Source organism: Schistocerca nitens, chromosome 10 (assembly GCF_023898315.1).
Source record: "Schistocerca nitens isolate TAMUIC-IGC-003100 chromosome 10, iqSchNite1.1, whole genome shotgun sequence".
NCBI classification, from domain to species: Eukaryota; Metazoa; Arthropoda; class Insecta; order Orthoptera; family Acrididae; genus Schistocerca; species Schistocerca nitens.
This window is the reverse complement of record NC_064623.1, coordinates 94,128,123-94,151,083: the sequence shown is the minus strand read 5'-3', so window position 1 is coordinate 94,151,083 and position 22,961 is coordinate 94,128,123. Positions and strand designations below refer to the sequence as shown.

Here is a 22,961-nt window from a genome sequence, read left to right as displayed (position 1 = left end):
GAACGAGGCATGCCGTGACGCAATACGTGAGCGGCGACGTGCTCTTCGCATTTTCCGTCACCATCCTACTTTGGCAAACTGTATCCGCTATAAGCAGCTCCGTGCGCAATGCCGTCGCGTCATCCGCGATAGCAAGAAGGCAAGCTGGCAATTCTTCATTAGCTCCTTTAACACCTTCACTCCCTCCTCGGAAGTTTGGAGTCGGCTTCGACGGTTCTCAGGCGCGCCTAGTTTCTCCCCGGTCTCTGGGCTCACTGTCGCGCATGATACCTTAGTGGACCCCGTCGCAATTTCTAACTCATTGGGTCAGCACTTTGCTGAGATTTCGAGCTCTTCAAATTACCCGCCAGCGTTTCTCCCGAAGAAACGTGCAGCGGAAGTGCGACATCTTGCTTTCTCCTCTCAAAATCACGAAAGCTACAATACTGTTTTCTCCATGCAGGAACTCCAACATGCCCTCTCTTCTTCTCGCTCCTCCGCCCCAGGATCGGATGGTATCCATGTCCAAATGTTGCTGCATTTATCAACCCATAGTCTGCGTTTCCTCCTTCGCCTTTATAATCGAATTTGGACCGACAGTAGTTTTCCCAGACGATGGCGGGAAGCTATCGTCGTTCCCATTCCGAAACCTGGAAAGGACAAAAATCTCCCCTCTAGCTATCGCCCCATTTCTCTCACGAGTAGTGTCTGTAAGATTTTGGAGCGTATGGTGAATTACCGTTTAGCTTGGTGGCTGGAATCACGCAGTCTTTTAACACCTGCCCAATGCGGATTCCGAAAGCATCGTTCTGCAGTTGACCATCTTGTTGCTCTCTCCACTTATATCATGAACAATTTTCTCCGGAAACGCCAAACGGTAGCAATATTTTTTGATCTGGAGAGAGCATACGATACTTGTTGGAGGACAGGCATCCTCCGCACACTGTTCTCTTGGGGCTTTCGAGGCCGGCTGCCCCTTTTTCTTCGCGAATTTATGGCAGAGCGAACATTTAGGGTGTGGGTGAACACTACTCTCTCCCGTACTTTCTCTCAAGAAAACGGGGTACCCCAGGGCTCCGTGCTGAGTGTTGTACTGTTTGCCATCGCTATAAATCCAATTCTGGATTGTCTCCTTCCTGATGTCTCGGGCTCCCTCTTTGTGGACGATTTTGCGATCTACTACAGCTCTCAACGGACCAGCCTTCTTGAACGACGTCTTCAAGGATGTCTCGATCGCCTCCACTCTTGGAGCCTCGAAACCGGCTTCCGTTTTTCTCCCAGTAAGACCGTTTGTGTTAATTTTTGGCGACGTAAGGAGTTTCTTCCGCCCTCCTTACATCTAGGTCCTGTCAACCTTCCGTTTTCAGACGTCACTAAATTCTTGGGTCTTATGTTTGACAGAAAACTGTGCTGGTCCTCCCACGTTTCCTATCTTTCGGCTCGCTGTCTGCGAACGCTCAACACCCTCCGTGTCCTGAATGGTACCTCCTGGAGAGCGGAGCGAGTGGTCCTTCTCCGCCTCTATCGCGCCTTAGTGCGCTCGAAATTGGACTATGGAAGCATAGTCTACTCTTCTGCTCGGCCGTCTATTCTTCGGCGTCTCGACTCTATCCACCACCGTGGATTACGTTTAGCGTCTGGAGCTTTTTACACGAGCCCTGTGGAAAGCCTTTATGCTGAGACTGCTGAACCTCCGCTGTCCAATCGGCGAGCAGTCCTTCTGAGCCGTTATGCTAGCCATCTGTCTTCCATGCCTGCTAATCCAGCCCATGACCCTTTTTTCGACACCTACTTTGATGTAGGGTATGCAGGCCGCTCCTCCTCCCTACTACCCCCGGCCCCCCTGCGGGTCCGGGGTAAGAATAGGCCCGAGGTATTCCTGCCTGTCGTACGAGGCGACTAAAAGGAGTTTCAACCGTTCCGGTCTTTCATGTGATGGTCCCCCTTGGGGTTTGACCTCCATTTTTCAAAATTCTACAGAAGTACGAGCCTTTTGGGGAAGGACACCTTACGTGGTGTACCACTGGTCCCAAGTGCACTAAGACCTTGGCACTCAGCATTGCACCGGCGTTGTAACCATACCCACTATTCCTCAAATTGGGCCTAAACGCCTGATGGGTTGTCCAAGTTACGCCCGTAGTGCATCTCCATCTGCACCAGCGATCATGGACTTTCCATGGCACCAGAAATCCAGCACGGTAGCCAGCCCGTTGTGGTGGGGTCGTCATGTACCCTCTAGGTTGTAGCCCCCTGACAACACAGGGATCGTACTGCCGATACCTTAGCTGCACCCTCCCCACGTCGGCCAAGGAGTAGATGCCTGTCTCCTTGGGGCATCAGGACTCCCGGCATTGGTCATCCTGCCAGGTGGCCCTTGCTGCGGCTGGGTGGCGCCCGTGGGGAGAGCCCCTGGTCGGAGTGGGTGGTATCGGGGCGGACGTTTCGCAGATGAAACGTCAACACGTATCAGGTCGCTCTGCAGCCGAGTCTTTCAAAAGAAAAGGTGCCGTTTCTAGTTCTAGTTCTGGTTCTCCTGCCCTTTCCCCCTTGGCCACTCCATGGGAGGAGGGACAGGCACGCCGGCTTGGGGCGAAGTACTTCCCCCGCTATTTAGTCTGTTCTCGAACCGATGGGGGGACATTCGCCACCTCCAAGCCCATGTTCTTTGTTCAGCACATTGAGGACATCTTCGGGGAAATCGAGGCTCTCAGCAAGATGCGTTCGGGGTCCGTTCTTATCAAGACCACCTCCGCTACACAGTCGGCGGAGCTCCAGGCGTGCGACCGCCTAGGGGACATCCCAGTATCCATTGTCCCACATCTCGCACTAAATAGAACGCAGGGGGTTATTTTTCATCGTGACCTCCTGCTACAATCCGATGAGGAGCTCAGGGCCAACCTGGAGCGCCGAGGCGTGCATTTCGTCCGGCGAGTCCAGCGCGGCCCCAAAGACCATCGCATCGACACTGGGGCCTTTATCCTCGCCTTCGAGGGGGACGTTCTCCCGGAGAAGGTAAAGGTGATGTGCTACCGGTGCGACGTGCGACCTTACGTCCCGCCTCCTATGCGCTGTTTTAGGTGTTTGCGCTTTGGGCACATGTCGTCACGGTGTGAGGCTGAGCCCCTTTGTGGCGATTGTGGACGTCCTCTTCGTGAGGAACATACATGCACCCCACCACCTCAGTGCATTAATTGTCCTGGCGTCCACTCGCCTAGATCCTCAGACTGCCCCGCATATCAGAAGGAGAAGAAGATACAAGAAATCAAAACTTTGGATCGGCTCTCTTATTCTGAGGCCAGGAAGAAGTACGACCGCCTCCATCCCGTGTCAATTACCACTTTGTTTGCCTCAGTTGTGTCCACTCCTTCCGCGGTATCCTCACCCTTATCCTGTCCCCCCTCCGCCTCCTCCGCCCATCACGGGGCTCTGCCTCCGCCTCCCAAATCCCTCCCTTCCAAATCCTCCTCCCCCGTGGCCCCCACTCCCTCTGCCACAGGGGCCACCCTTCCTCCTCCTCCTGCCCCCACGCCACCTGAGAAGCGATCCTCTTCTCAGGCGTCCATCGGGGAAACGTTCCGGACCCCAGCTTCAGAGGTCCGGCGTTCCAAAACGGACCCCGCGCGTGAGGACCTTCTTCGGGTCCAGGCCACCATCCCTGTGCCTCCTCGGCCTTCCAAGAAGGCCTCCAAGAAGATATCTCTATCCCCCTCTCCACCCCGGCGCGTTTCGTCTGACGCTCCATCCGTGAGTCGCCGCTCCCGGCCGTCCTCAGTTTCGCCGGGACGCTCTGCTGCCAGGCGCTCAGCTGGCCTTTCGTCAGCAAACGATGCTGCCCCTCCTACACAACCAGGGACAGCGGCCGCAGCTGGCGACGAGTCGATGGAACCGGATCCGCCTCCCGTCGGTTGTAGCGTTGTTCCCTCGCAACCTGGCCCTCCGCGGCCGTCGAGGTGACCAGCTCTTCCCCAGTCTCGTTCCCCCAACTTTTTGACTAGCGATGGCGTTGTTTCATTGGAACTTAAGAGGTATTCGATCTAATCGGGAGGAATTACAACTGCTCCTCCGCCTGCACTGTCCGCTCGTCCTTGGTCTCCAGGAAACCAAGTTGCGCCTGACTGACCGTATTGCCTTTACCCACTATACCTCGGAGCGATATGACCTCACCCCTGTGGACGGTGCCCCGGCACATGGTGGGGTCATGTTGCTCATTCGGGACGATGTCTATTACCATCCCATCCCATTGACCACCCCACTCCAAGCAATAGCTGTCCGCATTACTCTTTCTGCTTTTACTTTTTCAGTTTGTACCATCTACACTCCACCGTCATCTGCTGTTAGTCGGGCTGACATGATGCACCTGATCGTTCAGCTTCCCCCGCCGTTTTTATTGTTTGGCGACTTCAATGCCCATCATCCTCTATGGGGCTCTCCTGCATCCTGTCAAAGAGGCTCACTCTTGGCGGATGTCTTAAACCATCTCAATCTTGTCTGCCTCAATACTGGCGCCCCGCCTTTCCTCTCGGACTCTACTCATACTTACTCCCACTTGGACCTCTCGATCTGTTCTACCACTCTTGCCCGTCGGTTCGAGTGGTATGTCCTTTCTGACACCTATTCGAGTGACCACTTCCCCTGTGTCGTTCGTCTCCTGCACCACACCCCATCCCTACGTCCTTAGAGCTGGAACATACCGAAAGCTGACTGGGGACTTTACTCCTCCCTGGCGACCTTTCCGGACCACGATTTTCTCAGTTGTGACAGTCAGGTCGAATACCTCATGGCTGTTATCATCAATGCTGCCGAACGTTCCATTCCTCGTACTACCTCTTCTTCACGTCGCGTTTCTGTCCCCTGGTGGAACGAGGCTTGTAGGGACGCTGTCCGCGCTCGACGACTTGCTTTACGCATCTTTCGCCGCCATCCTACGTTGGCGAATTGTATTGAATACAAACGACTCCGAGCGCAATGCCGTAGACTCATCAAAGACAGCAAAAAAGCTTGTTGGGCCTCTTTCACCAGCTCCTTTAACAGTTTTACGCCCTCTTCCGTCGTTTGGGGTAGCCTGCGCCGGCTGTCGGGCGTTAAGGCCCACTCCTCGGTACCTGGCCTGACCTCAGGTAATGAGGTCCTTGTTGATCCTGTGGCTGTCTCCAACGCCTTTGGCCGCTTTTTCGCGGAGGTTTCAAGCTCCGCCCATTACCATCCTGCCTTCCTTCCCAGGAAAGAGGCAGAAGAGGCTCGGCGACCTTCCTTCCACTCGCTGAATCTGGAAACTTATAATGCCCCTTTTACTATGCGGGAACTCGAACGTGCGCTTGCACTGTCCCAGTCCTCTGCTCCGGGGCCAGATGCCATTCACGTTCAGATGCTGGCACACCTTTCTCCGGCGGGCAAAAGCTTCCTTCTTCGTACCTACAATCGCGTCTGGACCGAAGGTAAAGTCCCCATGCGTTGGCGTGACGCCATTGTTGTTCCTATACCCAAACCCGGGAAGGATAGACACCTTCCTTCTAGTTACCGCCCCATTTCTCTAACAAGCTGCGTTTGTAAGGTGATGGAGCGCATGGTTAATGCTCGATTAGTCTGGATTCTTGAATCTCGCCGGCTACTTACTAATGTCCAATGCGGCTTTCGTCGCCGCCGCTCCGCTGTTGACCACCTTGTGACCTTGTCGACATTCATCATGAACAACTTTTTGCGAAGGCGCCAAACGGTAGCCGTGTTCTTCGATTTGGAGAAGGCTTATGATACCTGTTGGAAAGGAGGTATTTTCCACACTATGCACAGGTGGGGCCTACGCGGTCGCCTGCCCCTTTTTATTGATTCCTTTTTAACGGATCGAAAGTTTGGGGTACGTGTGGGTTCCGCATTGTCCGACGTCTTCCTCCAGGAGAACGGAGTGCCTCAGGGCTCCGTCTTGAGCGTAGCCCTTTTTGCCATCGCAATCAATCCAATTATGGATTGCATTCCACCTAATGTCTCAGGCTCTCTCTTTGTCGATGACTTCGCGATCTACTGCAGTGCCCAGAGAACATGCCTCCTGGAGCGCTGCCTCCAGCGTTGTCTAGACAGCCTCTACTCATGGAGCGTGGCAAATGGCTTCCGGTTCTCTGAAGAGAAGACCGTTTGTATCAACTTTTGGCGATATAAAGCGTTCCTTCCGCCATCTTTACATCTCGGTCCCGTTGTTCTCCCATTCGTGGAAACAACTAAGTTTCTAGGGCTCACGTTGGACAGGAAACTGTGTTGTTCTCCACATGTCTCTTATTTGGCGTCCCGTTGTACACGTTCACTTAATGTCCTCAGAGTTCTTAGCGGTTCATCTTGGGGAGCGGATCGCACTGTCCTGCTTCTCTTGTATCGGTCCATAGTCCGATCGAAGCTGGATTATGGGAGTTTCGTCTACTCGTCCGCTCGGCCATCCCTCTTACGCCGGCTCAACTCCATCCACCATCGGGGGATACGTCTTGCGACTGGAGCCTTCTACACTAGTCCTGTCGAGAGTCTTTATGCTGAAGCTGCCGAGTTATCATTGACCTACCGGCGCGACGTACTGCTGTGTCAGTATGCCTGCCGGCTGTTGTCAATGCCTGACCACCCCTCCTACCAGTCCTTCTTCGCCGATTCTCTCGACCGTCAGTACGGGTTGTATGTGTCTGCCCTGCTGCCCCCCGGAGTCCGCTTCCGTCGCCTGCTTCGACAATTGGATTTTGCCCTCCCTACCACCTTCAGAGAGGGTGAGAGCCCGACACCACCTTGGCTCCAGGCTCCGGTTCGTATTTATCTCGACCTCAGCTCACTCCCGAAGGAGGGTACTCCGGCTGCAGTGTATTGCTCACAGTTTGTCGAACTTCGTGCTCGACTTGCCGGTCACACCTTTATTTACACCAATGGCTCCAAAACTGACGATGGTGTCGGCTGTGCCTTTGTCGTCGGGGCCGCCACCTTTAAATACCGGCTCCTCGACCAATGTTCCAGCTTTACGGCCGAGCTTTTTGCTCTCCATCAGGCCGTTCAGTATGCCCACCGCCACCGCCATTCATCGTATGTACTCTGCTCTGACTCACTCAGTGCTCTTCAGAGCCTTGGAGCTCCCTATCCGGTCCATCCATTGATTCAACGGATCCAGCAGTCCCTCCATTCTTTCGCTGATAATGGTTCTCCTGTCAGCTTTCTGTAGGAGTGCCTGGGAATGAGGCTGCGGATGCTGCAGCCAAGGCTGCAGTCCTCCTGCCTCGGCCAGCCTCCCATTGTGTCCCGTCATCGGACGTTCGTGGGGATGTATGTAAGAGGCTTGTGTCGTTGTGGTGGGATGCTTGGTCATCCCTCCAAGGAAACAAGCTCCAGGCAGTAAAACTGCTCCCAACTGCTTGGACTACCTCCTCCCGACCATCTCGGCGCGAGGAGGTCCTTCTGACCAGGTTGCGGATTGGGCATTGCCGGTTTAGCCACCGCTACCTGCTCTCCGGTGACCCAGCCCCGCAGTGCCCTTGTGGTCAGGCATTCACAGTGCGCCATGTTTTATTGTCGTGTCCCCGTTTTAGTCAATTTCGTGTTGTCCTGTCCCTGCCATCTACTTTACCGGATGTTTTAGCTGATGACGCTCGAGCAGCTACTCGTATTCTGCGTTTTATAACTTTAACTGGCTTGTCCAACGACATTTAACCTTTTTCCTTATTTTATCTGCATGTTTGTCAGGTCCTTCTGGTGTCCCCCCATCCCCTTGAGTTTTATCAGTTTCCATGTGCTCTCACAACAGTGACTGGGCGCTAATGACCTCAGCAGTTGAGCGCCCTTAAACAAAAAAAAAAAAAAAAAAAAAAAAAAACCTACTACCCCCGGAAGTCCGCTTCCGTCAACTGCTCCATTCTCTTTCCTTCCGCTTTCCTAAAATCTTCTTGACAACTTGGGGTACAGCACCGCCTTGGCTCCGTCCCCGGATCTGTCTGCTCCGTGATCTTTGTCAATTTCCCAAGGATGGTACACCTTCACTTGTTCATCGTCGGGCATTTGCTGCTCTATGTGCACAAATGACGGACGCCACCTTTATTTACACCGACGGCTCGAAAACATCGTTGGGTGTAGGGAGTGCCTATATTGTTGGCGACGCCCCAAATCACTTTCGGCTTCCCGACCAGTGTTCGGTTTATACTGCGGAGCTTTTCGCTGTTCTCCAGGCTGTCCACTACATCCGCCGCCATCAGCGGATACAGTACGTAATCTGCTCAGATTCTCTCAGCTCTCTCCTCAGTCTCCAAGCTCTCTACCCTGTGCACCCTCTGGTCCACCGGATTCAGGACTGTCTGCGCTTGCTCCACCTGGGGGGCGTCTCGGTGGCGTTCCTCTGGCTCCCGGGACACGCTGGTATCTGTGGGAATGAGGCGGCTGATATAGCAGCCAAGGCTGCAGTTTCTCTTCCTCGGCCAGCTATTCAGTCGCTTCCCTTCACCGATCTACGGAGCGGTTTATGTCGCAAAGTTGCTCATTTATGGCATGCGCATTGGTCAACACTTCCCCGTAATAAATTGCGGGAAATGAAAGCCCTTCCTTGCGCTTGGACCTCTTCCTCCCGAACGCGTCGTCGGGAGGAGGTAATTTTAGCTAGACTCCGGATAGGGCACTGTCTTTTTAGCCATCGACATCTTTTAAGCGGCGATCCTCCCCCACTCTGTCCCCACTGCTCTCAGCTGTGGACGGTAAGACACCTTTTAATTGAATGCCCCTATTTTAATCCGTTACGCTCCCGTCTACAGCTATCGCCTGATCTATCGTCGATTTTAGCAGATGACACGCGCTCAGCCGACCGCGTTCTCCAGTTTATTAGTGACAGTGAAATGACGTCAGTCATTTGAAGTTTTATCGGGGACCATCAACCCCTCTCTGTAGTGGACTTTTAAGCCTTGTTTCTGCTTTTAGTGTCTCCAATTTTTTGAGTTTCGTTCCCATTTTTGCTGTTTTCCATTTTCAGTTTTTATTATTTCCTCAGTCACGGACCGGGCGCTAATGACCATAGCAGTTTAGCGCCCTAAAACCAAAAACAAAAAAAAAAAAATAATAAGATACCGAAGCGTCGCAAGTTTACAGCCAGGGAGGCCACAGTACGGTTCGGTCGTCGTGAATCCAGCAGCCGGGTAGTAACACAGTCAACGGCGAAGATTGAACTGGTTAAACGGGCTCAGGGAGCTCGCTTAAATCCGCAGGTCCGGCCAATCAAGTGTTGGTAGATGGCGCCCTTATAGCTCACTCTGGTGGCAAGGGCAGCGACGCCAGGGTAATCCGTATCGATAGTGGTGTGTACGCTGCCGCTAACACAGCGACGACGCCTTCACTGGCGCCAGTTGACATCGTCTGTGGCGCCAGCGGTACTCGCTGTGTTGTAGCACGCCACGCCGAGTTGACGGCTGCTGTGCGGCAGCCGATACAACAGACTGCATTCGAAGTTGTTAGTTAGTGGGATCGGTATAACACCCTGAGTCCTCCCTGGTACCCGTTAACACAACAGTATGTATAGATCTACCACTGAAACGCCACTAAGAGTCAAGTGGGTATTGACAGATCTCGTACTTTCTGGAGAGGAGACAGGATCCACAGGCTGGATTTCGGCTAGTGCTGTGTATTACAGGAAGTCCGGCCGCGGTGGCCGAGCGGCTCTAGGCGCTACAGTCTGGACCCATGCGACTGCTATGGTCGCAGGTTCGAATCCTGCCTTGGGCATGGATGTGCGTGATATCCTTAGATTAGTCAGGTTTAAGTAGTTCTAAGTTCTAGGGGACTGATGACCTCAGATGTTAAGTTCCATAGTGCTCAGAGCCATTTGTACAATTTTATTACAGGAAGGTGAACAAACAACATTAAACTAAGCCTGCTGATTATCTTTCAAATCTGTTGATCTAAAAAGATTACTAATTTCCTATAGGAATTGAAGGAAATACACAAAGCGAATTTGTATAAAGGCAACAGAAAAACCTGTGGTAAAAATTACTGTTTTACTAATACATTTGAAGTTAATTATATTTATTAACAAACTCGAAAATAGAGTAATTTACGATAAATGTAGATAACATATCTCCTCTTCAAGGAAAAACTAGATGTAACATAATACGTTAGATTATCTGCTACAATAACTAAATCATAAACGTCGATTTCCTACAAATTAGATTATGCACAGGACAATGTAACTTCCAAAAATTCTCAAAAATGCCCGTTTATATGCATTAATATACAATGAAATCTGGGGTGATCGATTCTTTGGTAGTAACTATGATTCACAAACGCTGATTTGCTACGAAAGATGTTATCCGAACCAGCCCTAACGGTAACTTAAGAAAATACGGTTTTGCAAACGTCTGAAAATTTTCAGTTTCTCACGTAACTATACAAGGAAATTAGAGACCTAGTGTTTCGCACGAGATTAGGCCTACTGTTTCCAAACATTTTAAAAGATCACAAATAAGTTTACGGCTACAATTGACGATAATAGTAGGACTTTATTGCGGCACTTGCGAAAGTTCGAAATTTCACAACGTATCTCAGTACAAACTGTTTTTAATACAATCGGTGAAAGATTATGCACAATCGACGTGAACAGTAAAATACGCTAATGTAGAATTACAAATTGGCGCACGAGTCTTGCGTTCATGGTTTCCCACAAAAGAAAATCCTGAAGGCAGATTTAACATATAACTGAAGGTGCGAATTGCACGGCCAAAACTTAGCTATTTCTGTGCCAAATTCTAGAGTGGCGTATCGAAGGAGGACACTGCAGCGTTAGTTTCTCAGTCAAAAGCTAGAAAATATCATCACCAACAAAGCACGTCTTCTGCCTGTTGCAGCTAACAATGGGTCTCGGACATTGTGGCCGCTCTGGTATATTGATGTAACCCATTACTGGCCATTGTCCCTTTTTTGGGACGCGTATATTTTACTTACATCTACGTAAGCAATGGAGCTTTTAGCATTTATTGTTGAACCTGTAGGTTCAACTAACTGCTATAATGCCTGTAAATGTAAAATAAATAACTTTTTTCTAAGTACTTCACATCAGGAAAATTATAAACTTGCCGATTTTTTGTTCTCGCACTTGAAAGCACTGTCTGCTGGTAGTTCCTGGACGAAAATGAGCTGTGATTTAGTTGTCTGGGCGCGTTTGTTATGAACATATGGATGTCCATGTTAGATTAAGTATACTTCAGATTTTCTCAAGTAACTGCGATATCGATATATTTTATGCGTTCCAATAATGGGACAATGGCGTGTTACACTATCATTTATTGTTGATGTGCCCTATTCTTGTATGCACGTATTATACAGAGAAGAATTGCTTTTTGCGTTGGTTATATTTGATTTTTTCCTGTTCTATTCGAATTTTAAGATTCCAACAGGATTAAAACATGCCGTGTGGACTTAAACTTGAAGAAATTCTAGCAGAACTAGCGAATCATGAAGAGAGTGACAAAGACGATGACGTAGAATTGGCGATTATTCCACCCGATGCAGATGTAATAACAGATTAAGACATTGACAAAAATGTATTGAACAATGAGTCTGCTCTACAAGATGAAGCCGGTACTTCAGAGAGAACCTCTCACTTTTGGATGTCCGACAGACAATAGTGATGTTTTACCTATCAGTACCAAAACGCAGAGGACCACAAGGAAGCAAATTGATGGGAGGACAGGTGAGCACAGATGTACGAATAGATCCAGGAAATCATTTCACTGTGTCAAGTAAAACACAGAAGAGAGTAAAACACAGGAGATGTGCTTACTGCAAGAACAAAGCAACAAAAATTTGTGATAGGTGCAATGTTGGTGTACACAAGTGTTTTGCTTTTTCATACTGAATAGACATTCAATAATATTAACATTCTTTATTTATTGTTTGTGTTTCTTACAATATTATGCATGGAGAATAAGGTTGTTAATTTGGATAGCACATTTGGCCAATATCCCAAAAATGGGACGATCTGTAGTTTTTGTTCTAATAAACGGAAAATTTTCGAAACCACTTTTTATTCAATCACTCAATGTAACGTATTTATGCATAAAAGTTTGCAAAAAATGACCTGATAGTTTTGGCAAGTAATGGGTTAATTTGTCCGTGAAGCTGCAGCTTGCATTCGGGACCGCTGAAACCTCTCAAGTAAGATAAGTGACCAAAAGGGAGTCGTTCACATGTTCTATAGTTTCCGTTATACACCCAGCAGTTCAGTCACCAGGAAGAGAACCGTTCCAAAATCGGTCGAAACGTCAGTTTTAGTGTCTCACTGTGAAACGGCATAACATTGAAAATGATTTTTTTCAAAACAAGTAAAACGTGTTTCTTAGAAAATAAAATGTTGATCAAATTAGTGATGTTCATAGCGCCATGCATCCAAAATGCATATAAAATAACTTACATGTCTGACGAAGTTAACTTTCTGTTAGATGGGCATTGGTAAAGCTTTTGTGGCAAAAAATACATAAAAATTATAAATTTAATCACTACCATTGTTCACTCTAAAACATCATTACTGTTTACAGGTTGCGAAGCTGCTTATGCTTAAAATACTGGATGGAGAGAACGTCAACAAGTGTTGGATCAAATATGGAAATGCATCGAGAATCCAGTCGAACTGGTCAACAGGACCAGAGCAGACACTCAGACTGTTGCACACCATTGTACTTAGCAACCAACAGCGATAGCGCAGAATTTGTCAAGTTGCTGGCCTATGAAGTCAAAAACCTTTGGTTGACAGATGGGTATTCTCTCACAGTACTGCACTATACTGGCAATGATGAAAGTTTGAAGCGCCTCCTACGTGCAGCTGCTCGCAGTATCCCGGTGAGAGGCATCTTTAACACACTTCTCATTGAGACAGCAAAAAGAGGTAACGCCTTGCGTGTGAGGCAGCTGTTGCAAGCGAAAACAGATGTGACAGCGAGGGTCGCTAACAGTGTCAGTGCCGTGCTATGCACCGTACTGAGCAGCAACCCAGAGTGTTCGAGGCATCTCCCGAAAGTTGGTGTAGATATACAGGAGAAGGAGGGTTCTGGTTTCACTCCCCTAAGTAGGGCACCAGAAGAAGACAGTTCAGCATATGTCAGGCTACTAGTGGAAGCAGGAGCTGACGTTCACAGGAGGAACAAAGATAATGACACACCTCTACATTTTGCCAGCCTCTGCAGTGACACAGAATGAGTGAAACGACTTTTAGAAGTTGGTGCAAGAATGGTAAGAGAGGATAATCGTGGTAACACGCCACTGCACTATGCAGCATCTGTGGGCAATGCTGAAAGTGTGAGGCTGATGCTGGACACCGGGGCATACCCCGAGAAAGTGAATGAAGATGGCCGGACCCCACTACATTTCGCCAGCATGTCTGGTGACACCGAGTGTGTGAAGCTACTTTTAGAAGCCGGTGCAAGATTGGTAAGACAGGATAATCGTGGTAACACGCCACTGCACTATGCAGCATCTGTGGGCAATGCTGAAAGTGTGAGGCTGATGCTGGACACCGGGGCGTACCCCGAGAAAGTGAATGAAGATGGCCGGACTCCACTACATTTCGCCAGCATGTCTGGTGACACCGAGTGTGTGAAGCTACTTTTAGAAGCCGGTGCAAGATTGGTAAGACAGGATAATCGTGGTAACACGCCACTGCACTATGCAGCATCTGTGGGCAATGCTGAAAGTGTGAGGCTGATGCTGGACACCGGGGCGTACCCCGAGAAAGTGAATGAAGATGGCCGGACTCCACTACATTTCGCCAGCATGTCTGGTGACACCGAGTGTGTGAAGCTACTTTTAGAAGCCGGTGCAAGATTGGTAAGACAGGATAATCGTGGTAACACGCCACTGCACTATGCAGCATCTGTGGGCAATGCTGAAAGTGTGAGGCTGATGCTGGACACCGGGGCGTACCCCGAGAAAGTGAATGAAGATGGCCGGACTCCACTACATTTCGCCAGCATGTCTGGTGACACCGAGTGTGTGAAGCTACTTTTAGAAGACGGTGCAAGAATGGTAAGACAGGATAATCGTGGTAACACGCCACTGCACTATGCAGCATCTGTGGGCAGTGCTGAAAGTGTGAGGCTGATGCTGGACACCGGGGCGTACCCCGAGAAAGTGAATGAAGATGGCCGGACCCCACTACATTTCGCCAGCATGTCTGGTGACACCGAGTGTGTGAAGCTACTTTTAGAAGCCGGTGCAAGATTGGTAAGACAGGATAATCGTGGTAACACGCCACTGCACTATGCAGCATCTGTGGGCAATGCTGAAAGTGTGAGGCTGATGCTGGACACCGGGGCGTACCCCGAGAAAGTGAATGAAGATGGCCGGACTCCACTACATTTCGCCAGCATGTCTGGTGACACCGAGTGTGTGAAGCTACTTTTAGAAGCCGGTGCAAGATTGGTAAGACAGGATAATCGTGGTAACACGCCACTGCACTATGCAGCATCTGTGGGCAATGCTGAAAGTGTGAGGCTGATGCTGGACACCGGGGCGTACCCCGAGAAAGTGAATGAAGATGGCCGGACTCCACTACATTTCGCCAGCATGTCTGGTGACACCGAGTGTGTGAAGCTACTTTTAGAAGCCGGTGCAAGATTGGTAAGACAGGATAATCGTGGTAACACGCCACTGCACTATGCAGCATCTGTGGGCAATGCTGAAAGTGTGAGGCTGATGCTGGACACCGGGGCGTACCCCGAGAAAGTGAATGAAGATGGCCGGACTCCACTACATTTCGCCAGCATGTCTGGTGACACCGAGTGTGTGAAGCTACTTTTAGAAGCCGGTGCAAGATTGGTAAGACAGGATAATCGTGGTAACACGCCACTGCACTATGCAGCATCTGTGGGCAATGCTGAAAGTGTGAGGCTGATGCTGGACACCGGGGCGTACCCCGAGAAAGTGAATGAAGATGGCCGGACTCCACTACATTTCGCCAGCATGTCTGGTGACACCGAGTGTGTGAAGCTACTTTTAGAAGCCGGTGCAAGATTGGTAAGACAGGATAATCGTGGTAACACGCCACTGCACTATGCAGCATCTGTGGGCAATGCTGAAAGTGTGAGGCTGATGCTGGACACCGGGGCGTACCCGGAGAAAGTGAATGAAGATGGCCGGACTCCACTACATTTCGCCAGCATGTCTGGTGACACCGAGTGTGTGAAGCTACTTTTAGAAGCCGGTGCAAGATTGGTAAGACAGGATAATCGTGGTAACACGCCACTGCACTATGCAGCATCTGTGGGCAATGCTGAAAGTGTGAGGCTGATGCTGGACACCGGGGCGTACCCCGAGAAAGTGAATGAAGATGGCCGGACTCCACTACATTTCGCCAGCATGTCTGGTGACACCGAGTGTGTGAAGCTACTTTTAGAAGCCGGTGCAAGATTGGTAAGACAGGATAATCGTGGTAACACGCCACTGCACTATGCAGCATCTGTGGGCAATGCTGAAAGTGTGAGGCTGATGCTGGACACCGGGGCGTACCCCGAGAAAGTGAATGAAGATGGCCGGACTCCACTACATTTCGCCAGCATGTCTGGTGACACCGAGTGTGTGAAGCTACTTTTAGAAGACGGTGCAAGAATGGTAAGACAGGATAATCGTGGTAACACGCCACTGCACTATGCAGCATCTGTGGGCAGTGCTGAAAGTGTGAGGCTGATGCTGGACACCGGGGCATACCCCGAGAAAGTGAATGAAGATGGCCGGACCCCACTACATTTCGCCAGCATGTCTGGTGACACCGAGTGTGTGAAGCTACTTTTAGAAGCCGGTGCAAGATTGGTAAGACAGGATAATCGTGGTAACACGCCACTGCACTATGCAGCATCTGTGGGCAATGCTGAAAGTGTGAGGCTGATGCCGGACACCGGGGCGTACCCCGAGAAAGTGAATGAAGATGGCCGGACTCCACTACATTTCGCCAGCATGTCTGGTGACACCGAGTGTGTGAAGCTACTTTTAGAAGACGGTGCAAGAATGGTAAGACAGGATAATCGTGGTAACACGCCACTGCACTATGCAGCATCTGTGGGCAGTGCTGAAAGTGTGAGGCTGATGCTGGACACCGGGGCATACCCCGAGAAAGTGAATGAAGTTGGCCAGACCCCACTACATTTCGCCAGCATGTCTGGTGACACCGAGTGTGTGAAGCTACTTTTAGAAGACGGTGCAAGATTGGTAAGACAGGATAATCGTGGTAACACGCCACTGCACTATGCAGCATCTGTGGGCAATGCTGAAAGTGTGAGGCTGATGGTGGACACCGGGGCGTACCCCGAGAAAGTGAATGAAGATGGCCGGACTCCACTACATTTCGCCAGCATGTCTGGTGACACCGAGTGTGTGAAGCTACTTTTAGAAGCCGGTGCAAGATTGGTAAGACAGGATAATCGTGGTAACACGCCACTGCACTATGCAGCATCTGTGGGCAATGCTGAAAGTGTGAGGCTGATGCTGGACACCGGGGCGTACCCCGAGAAAGTGAATGAAGATGGCCGGACTCCACTACATTTCGCCAGCATGTCTGGTGACACCGAGTGTGTGAAGCTACTTTTAGAAGCCGGTGCAAGATTGGTAAGACAGGATAATCGTGGTAACACGCCACTGCACTATGCAGCATCTGTGGGCAATGCTGAAAGTGTGAGGCTGATGCTGGACACCGGGGCGTACCCCGAGAAAGTGAATGAAGATGGCCGGACTCCACTACATTTCGCCAGCATGTCTGGTGACACCGAGTGTGTGAAGCTACTTTTAGAAGCCGGTGCAAGATTGGTAAGACAGGATAATCGTGGTAACACGCCACTGCACTATGCAGCATCTGTGGGCAATGCTGAAAGTGTGAGGCTGATGCTGGACACCGGGGCGTACCCCGAGAAAGTGAATGAAGATGGCCGGACTCCACTACATTTCGCCAGCATGTCTGGTGACACCGAGTGTGTGAAGCTACTTTTAGAAGACTGTGCAAGAATGGTAAGACAGGATAATCGTGGTAACACGCCACTGCACTATGCAGCATCTGTGGGCAGTGCTGAAAGTGTGAGGCTGATGCTGGACACCGGGGCATACCCCGAGAAAGTGAATGAAGTTGGCCAGACCCCACTACATTTCGCCAGCATGTCTGGTGACACCGAGTGTGTGAAGCTACTTTTAGAAGCCGGTGCAAGATTGGTAAGACAGGATAATCGTGGTAACACGCCACTGCACTATGCAGCATCTGTGGGCAATGCTGAAAGTGTGAGGCTGATGCTGGACACCGGGGCGTACCCCGAGAAAGTGAATGAAGATGGCCGGACTCCACTACATTTCGCCAGCATGTCTGGTGACACCGAGTGTGTGAAGCTACTTTTAGAAGACGGTGCAAGATTGGTAAGACAGGATAATCGTGGTAACACGCCACTGCACTATGCAGCATCTGTGGGCAATGCTGAAAGTGTGAGGCTGATGCTGGACACTGGGGCATACTCAGAGAAAGTGAATGAAGATGGCCGGACTCCACTACATTTCGCCAGCATGTCTGGTGACACCGAGTGTGTGAAGCTACTTTTAGAAGCCGGTGCAAGAATGGTAAGAGAGGATAATCGTGGTAACACGCCACTGCGCTATGCAGCATCTGTGGGCAATGCTGAAAGTGTGAGGCTGATGCTGGACACCAGGGCATACTCAGAGAAAGTGAATGAAGATGGCCGGACTCCACTACATTTCACCAGCATGTCTGGTGACACCGAGTGTGTGAAGCTACTTCTAGAAGCCGGTGCAAGAATGGTAAGAGAGGATAATCGTGGTAACACGCCACTGCACTATGCAGCATCTGTGGGCAATGCTGAAAGCGTGAAGCTGCTGCTCAAGGTTGGGGCATACCCCGAGCAAGTTAATAAAGACGGGCAGACTCCACTTCATGTTGTTGGCATGTCCATAGACATTCAGTGTGTGAGACGAGTTTTGAAAGCTTGTTCCATAGTCGCAACACGTAACAATCATTACAATATACCAATGTACTGTGCAGCAGTAAAGGGAATGACCAAGAGGTATTAAGCTACTGTGGAGGCTGTTTGAAGAAGCTATAGCTGATTCACAGTTGAAAATTACTTACTTTTGAACACCCTTGTTCAGTGCTGTGTTATGTGGCAATAAAAGGACCAGAGCTACAAGCGACGCATAAGTTTTGTAATACATTCTTTCATTGTTCCAGCTGACATGTAGCATGGAAATCGTTTTACCGCCAGTGAGGGAAGGTGATGCTGCGGACAAGAGAAGCAGCATGCTGTGAAGGCACACTTTGTTCTAACATAACTGGACCTAACGTAATACATTTTCTTTTTTTTCTTTCCTCTTGTGTATTTTTAGTGTAATGGGAGTGAGTTACGAATGAATGTTGTAAAATATTACACGATTCTGGTATTATTTTTTCTTCTCTATCATTTAACTGCATGGGCATATATTGTTTAAAGATGCAATTATTAGATAATGAAGTAGCACACTATGAATGGAGTGATGGAACATCACACTCTAGGAGTTAACAACCACTTGATAGCAGTGAAAGAACCAGAGACAATTGAGGCACTGGCAACTAAAAGAGCTCAAGGCACAGACACAACATTTTGAGGAAAATAGTTTGTGAAAATCAGATTTGTAGGCAAACAACTGGCCCCCACAGAACTGACTTGGTTAAACATCAAGTCACAACATCCTTTATTTCCTAAGAAAAAGTGTTGCACTTTATCTTGAAAAATTTTCATTAATTAATTTTGATTAATATTTGGGATTACTATTATTGATGTTAATTCACAAAAGTTTCATAAGGCTCGTGACAGTAGTCTTTTTTTTTTGTTTTTTTTGAGAAGTGTCAAGTTTCTAATTTATAATAATGTGCAAGTAGATAACAGATGGTAAATGCACACACAAAATTATGATATATTTCATCACTGCATGGTTCTCGTTATCACCACTTTTGGTGATCACCACTTTTGGTGATCACCACTTTTGGTGATCACCACTTTTGGTGATCACCACTTTTGGTGATCACCACTTTTGGTGATCACCACTTTTGGTGATCACCACTTTTGGTGATCACCACTTTTGGTGATCACCACTTTTGGTGATCACCACTTTTGGTGATCACCACTTTTGGTGATCACCACTTTTGGTGATCACCACTTTTGGTGATCACCACTTTTGGTGATCACCACTTTTGGTGATCACCACTTTTGGTGATCACCACTTTTGGTGATCACCACTTTTGGTGATCACCACTTTTGTGGCTTGCAGTTGCCAATCTACCTCTGATTACAAAGTAAGTAAGTTAGTTAGTGATGTGTTCCATTGATGAGTCTCACGGTAACTATTATGATGTGGAATGTGCCAAGTGCATAAGAAATGCACATGTGAATGAAGGTTTTTTTAAGGTTAAATGGCACAAAATACAAATATTATACGTATATACTTATTTATTCCTATTCAAAAATTCATCTATGGTATAGGAGGAGTTGTCAAGATGATATGATTTCAGTTTATTGTTAAAACTGTTACTGCTGTCTGACATTTTATTTCATCCGGTAATTTTTCAAAGTGTTTTGCAGCAGGATGTTTTGCCCCTTTCTGTGCCAAAGATAGGTTAAGTAGAGGATAAGCGAAAGTCTTTCTTTCTTGTGGTATTATAATCATGAATGTCACTGTTGTTTTTAAAGTGGTCTATGTTCTTCACAACAAATTTCATTCCTGAGTAAATGTAATGTGAGGCTATTGTAAAAATTCTTAATCTTTTAAGGAGATGCCCACGAGATGTGTAATTATGAGCCCCACACATTATTCTAACCACTTTCTTTTGAGCAGCGAATACTTTTTACCTAAGAGTTGAGATGCTTCAAAATATTATTCCGTATGATATCAGAGAGTGAACGTATGCAAAGTATGTTAGTTTCCTAATTTCTATATCCTCAAAATTAGCAATTACTCCGATTGCAAAAGCTGCTGAACATAGTCGCTTTAGTAATCCAATTTTCCGATTAAGATTCTCATCTATATGTACACCCAAAAACGTAGTATGCTCTACCCTGGCTACTGACTTCTGTTGATGTGTTATATTTATTGAAGGAACTGTACTCCTTAAAGTAGAAAATTGGATGAACTGTGTTTTTTAAAAGTTCAGAGCAAGCCTATTTCCAGAAAACCAATCAGTGTCTTTTCCAAAGAAATTCTTTGTATCATTTTCTATTGGGGGTTTCTTTCACTGGATTAATAATGATGCTTGTATGCTCAGCTAACAGCGTCAGTTTAGCTTCTTGTTTCAGATAAGAATGGAGGTCATTAAAGTATATCAAAAACAGAAGGGGACCCATGATTGTATTCTGTGGAACACCTAATATAATTTCACCCCAGTTAGATGAAGTGGAAAGCTTCCTGAAATCACTCAAACCATATAAAGAAACTTTTTGCTTTCTGTTCTGTAGATGTGACGTAAGCCACTCATTTGGTGATCCATATATACCATAGAATTGTAATTTCTGTAACATAATGTCATGGTTCACACAATCAAATGGTTTGTATAAGTCGCAGAAAATACCTATTGGTGACATTTTACTATTTAAAAACACTGTTACGTCGGCAGTGAAATTGTATATTGCTGTCTTTAGTGGAACAACATTTTTGAAATCCAAACTGTGATTTGCTAAGTATCCCATTACTGCTGAGATGGCTAACCACTTGAGTACATTACTTTCTCTACAATTTTTGAAATACTGTGATCAAGGATACTGGCTGGTAATTATTGACACCTGTGGTGTCCTCTTTTTTGTAGAGGCTTTACAATGGCATATTTTAACCTGTCTGAGAAAATACCTTGAGTTAGTGATGAATTACAGATGTGACTATTTTAATGTCTTGTTAGAGATGTCATCTACTACAACAGAACATCTATTTTTCAAAGATTTAATGATTTTTCCTTATTTCACAAGACATCGTTAGATGAAAATTAGTCTATGAATTCTCAAAACTGACTCTTCCATGTACTGCATGGCTTTTTTCTTTTGAACAATTCTCACCAGTTTTTTCACCTACACTTAAGAAATGGTTGTTAAATACATTAGCTACTTGTGTACTGTTGGTTAAGATGGTCTCACTCTCTTTAATAATGATTATGAGATGATATGAGGATATGATGATATGAGGATATGATGATATGAGGATATGATGATATGAGGATATGATGATATGAGGATATGATGATATGAGGATATGATGATATGAGGATATGATGATATGAGGATATGATGATATGAGGATATGATGATATGAGGATATGATGATATGAGGATATGATGATATGAGGATATGATGATATGAGGATATGATGATATGAGGATATGATGATATGAGGATATGATGATATGAGGATATGATGATATGAGGATATGATGATATGAGGATATGATGATATGAGGATATGATGATATGAGGATATGATGATATGAGGATATGATGATATGAGGATATGATGATATGAGGATATGATGATATGAGGATATGATGAGATGAGGATATGATGAGATGAGGATATGATGAGATGAGGATATGATGAGATGAGGATATGATGAGATGAGGATATGATGAGATGAGGATATGATGAGATGAGGATATGATGAGATGAGGATATGATGAGATGAGGATATGATGAGATGAGGATATGATGAGATGAGGATATGATGAGATGAGGATATGATGAGATGAGGATATGATGAGATGAGGATATGATGAGATGAGGATATGATGAGATGAGGATATGATGAGATGAGGATATGATGAGATGAGGATATGATGAGATGAGGATATGATGAGATGAGGATATGATGAGATGAGGATATGATGAGATGAGGATATGATGAGATGAGGATATGATGAGATGAGGATATGATGAGATGAGGATATGATGAGATGAGGATATGATGAGATGAGGATATGATGAGATGAGGATATGATGAGATGAGGATATGATGAGATGAGGATATGATGAGATGAGGATATGATGAGATGAGGATATGATGAGATGAGGATATGATGAGATGAGGATATGATGAGATGAGGATATGATGAGATGAGGATATGATGAGATGAGGATATGATGAGATGAGGATATGATGAGATGAGGATATGATGAGATGAGGATATGATGAGATGAGGATATGATGAGATGAGGATATGATGAGATGAGGATATGATGAGATGAGGATATGATGAGATGAGGATATGATGAGATGAGGATATGATGAGATGAGGATATGATGAGATATGGTGTGGTATGTGGTATATATGAATCACAAGTATACACAACATTTATTACCAGATACCCAGAATTAAAATTTTTAACAGAAAATTAACTAGCTGATCAGATCCATGTAATAATAAAAAATAACAGGATACCCCAGTCAGAATTAGAAAACATCAAACAACAAGTACAACAAATACCAGAACAAAATAATGTGCAATCAGAAGAAGAAAATACAGTAATGGACTCAAACATCCCAGAGCAAACAAACAAAGAACACGCATCAATTAAACAATCAGAGGAAAATGACATCTTAAGACAGCCACCAGAACAAGCACAAATACAACACGAAGTGACACCCATGTTAGATATAGAAGAAAAATTTCAGCTGACACATATAGAATACAAAGACTCAAATACGGACATTAGACCATTATTGCATAGACCACCAAATAACCCACAAGTCGAAACAACAACAACAACTATCAACACAATCATACACAACAAAATAAATGAAAATACAACCATGGTGGAGTTACAACTACTGGTTTATGTAGGAGCACTCACTACACTAAATATACACACTAGGCAGAGATCAGAACCAACCAACACACAGAAGAAACCCACAAAACCAGCATGGCAACACAGGCTACAGATCAGAATAGGAAAACAGAAAAGACATCGGACAGCTAACACAATTTATAAGAAATGAAATATCAGA

The 22,961-nt window shown here is 47.0% G+C and overlaps 2 protein-coding genes across 2 annotated transcripts; both read left to right on the top strand.

The window, feature by feature from the left end:
* Positions 1-12,564: 12,564 nt before the first annotated feature.
* LOC126209907 (ankyrin repeat and SOCS box protein 8-like) lies at positions 12,565-13,158 on the top strand. Its single transcript, XM_049939028.1, has one exon. The coding sequence runs from the start codon at positions 12,565-12,567 to the stop codon at positions 13,156-13,158; it is 594 nt and encodes a 197-aa protein (XP_049794985.1).
* A 30-nt stretch (positions 13,159-13,188) lies between these two features.
* Positions 13,189-18,015, top strand: LOC126209906 (serine/threonine-protein phosphatase 6 regulatory ankyrin repeat subunit B-like). Its single transcript, XM_049939027.1, has one exon. The coding sequence runs from the start codon at positions 13,189-13,191 to the stop codon at positions 18,013-18,015; it is 4,827 nt and encodes a 1,608-aa protein (XP_049794984.1).
* The last annotated feature ends 4,946 nt before the right edge of the window (positions 18,016-22,961 follow it).

What these genes read in the sequence shown, in the direction of transcription:
- LOC126209907 (XM_049939028.1), top strand. Translation starts at nt 12,565, where the DNA reads ATGGAAATGCATCGAGAATCCAGTCGAACTGGTCAACAGGACCAGAGC.
- LOC126209906 (XM_049939027.1), top strand. Translation starts at nt 13,189, where the DNA reads ATGGTAAGAGAGGATAATCGTGGTAACACGCCACTGCACTATGCAGCA.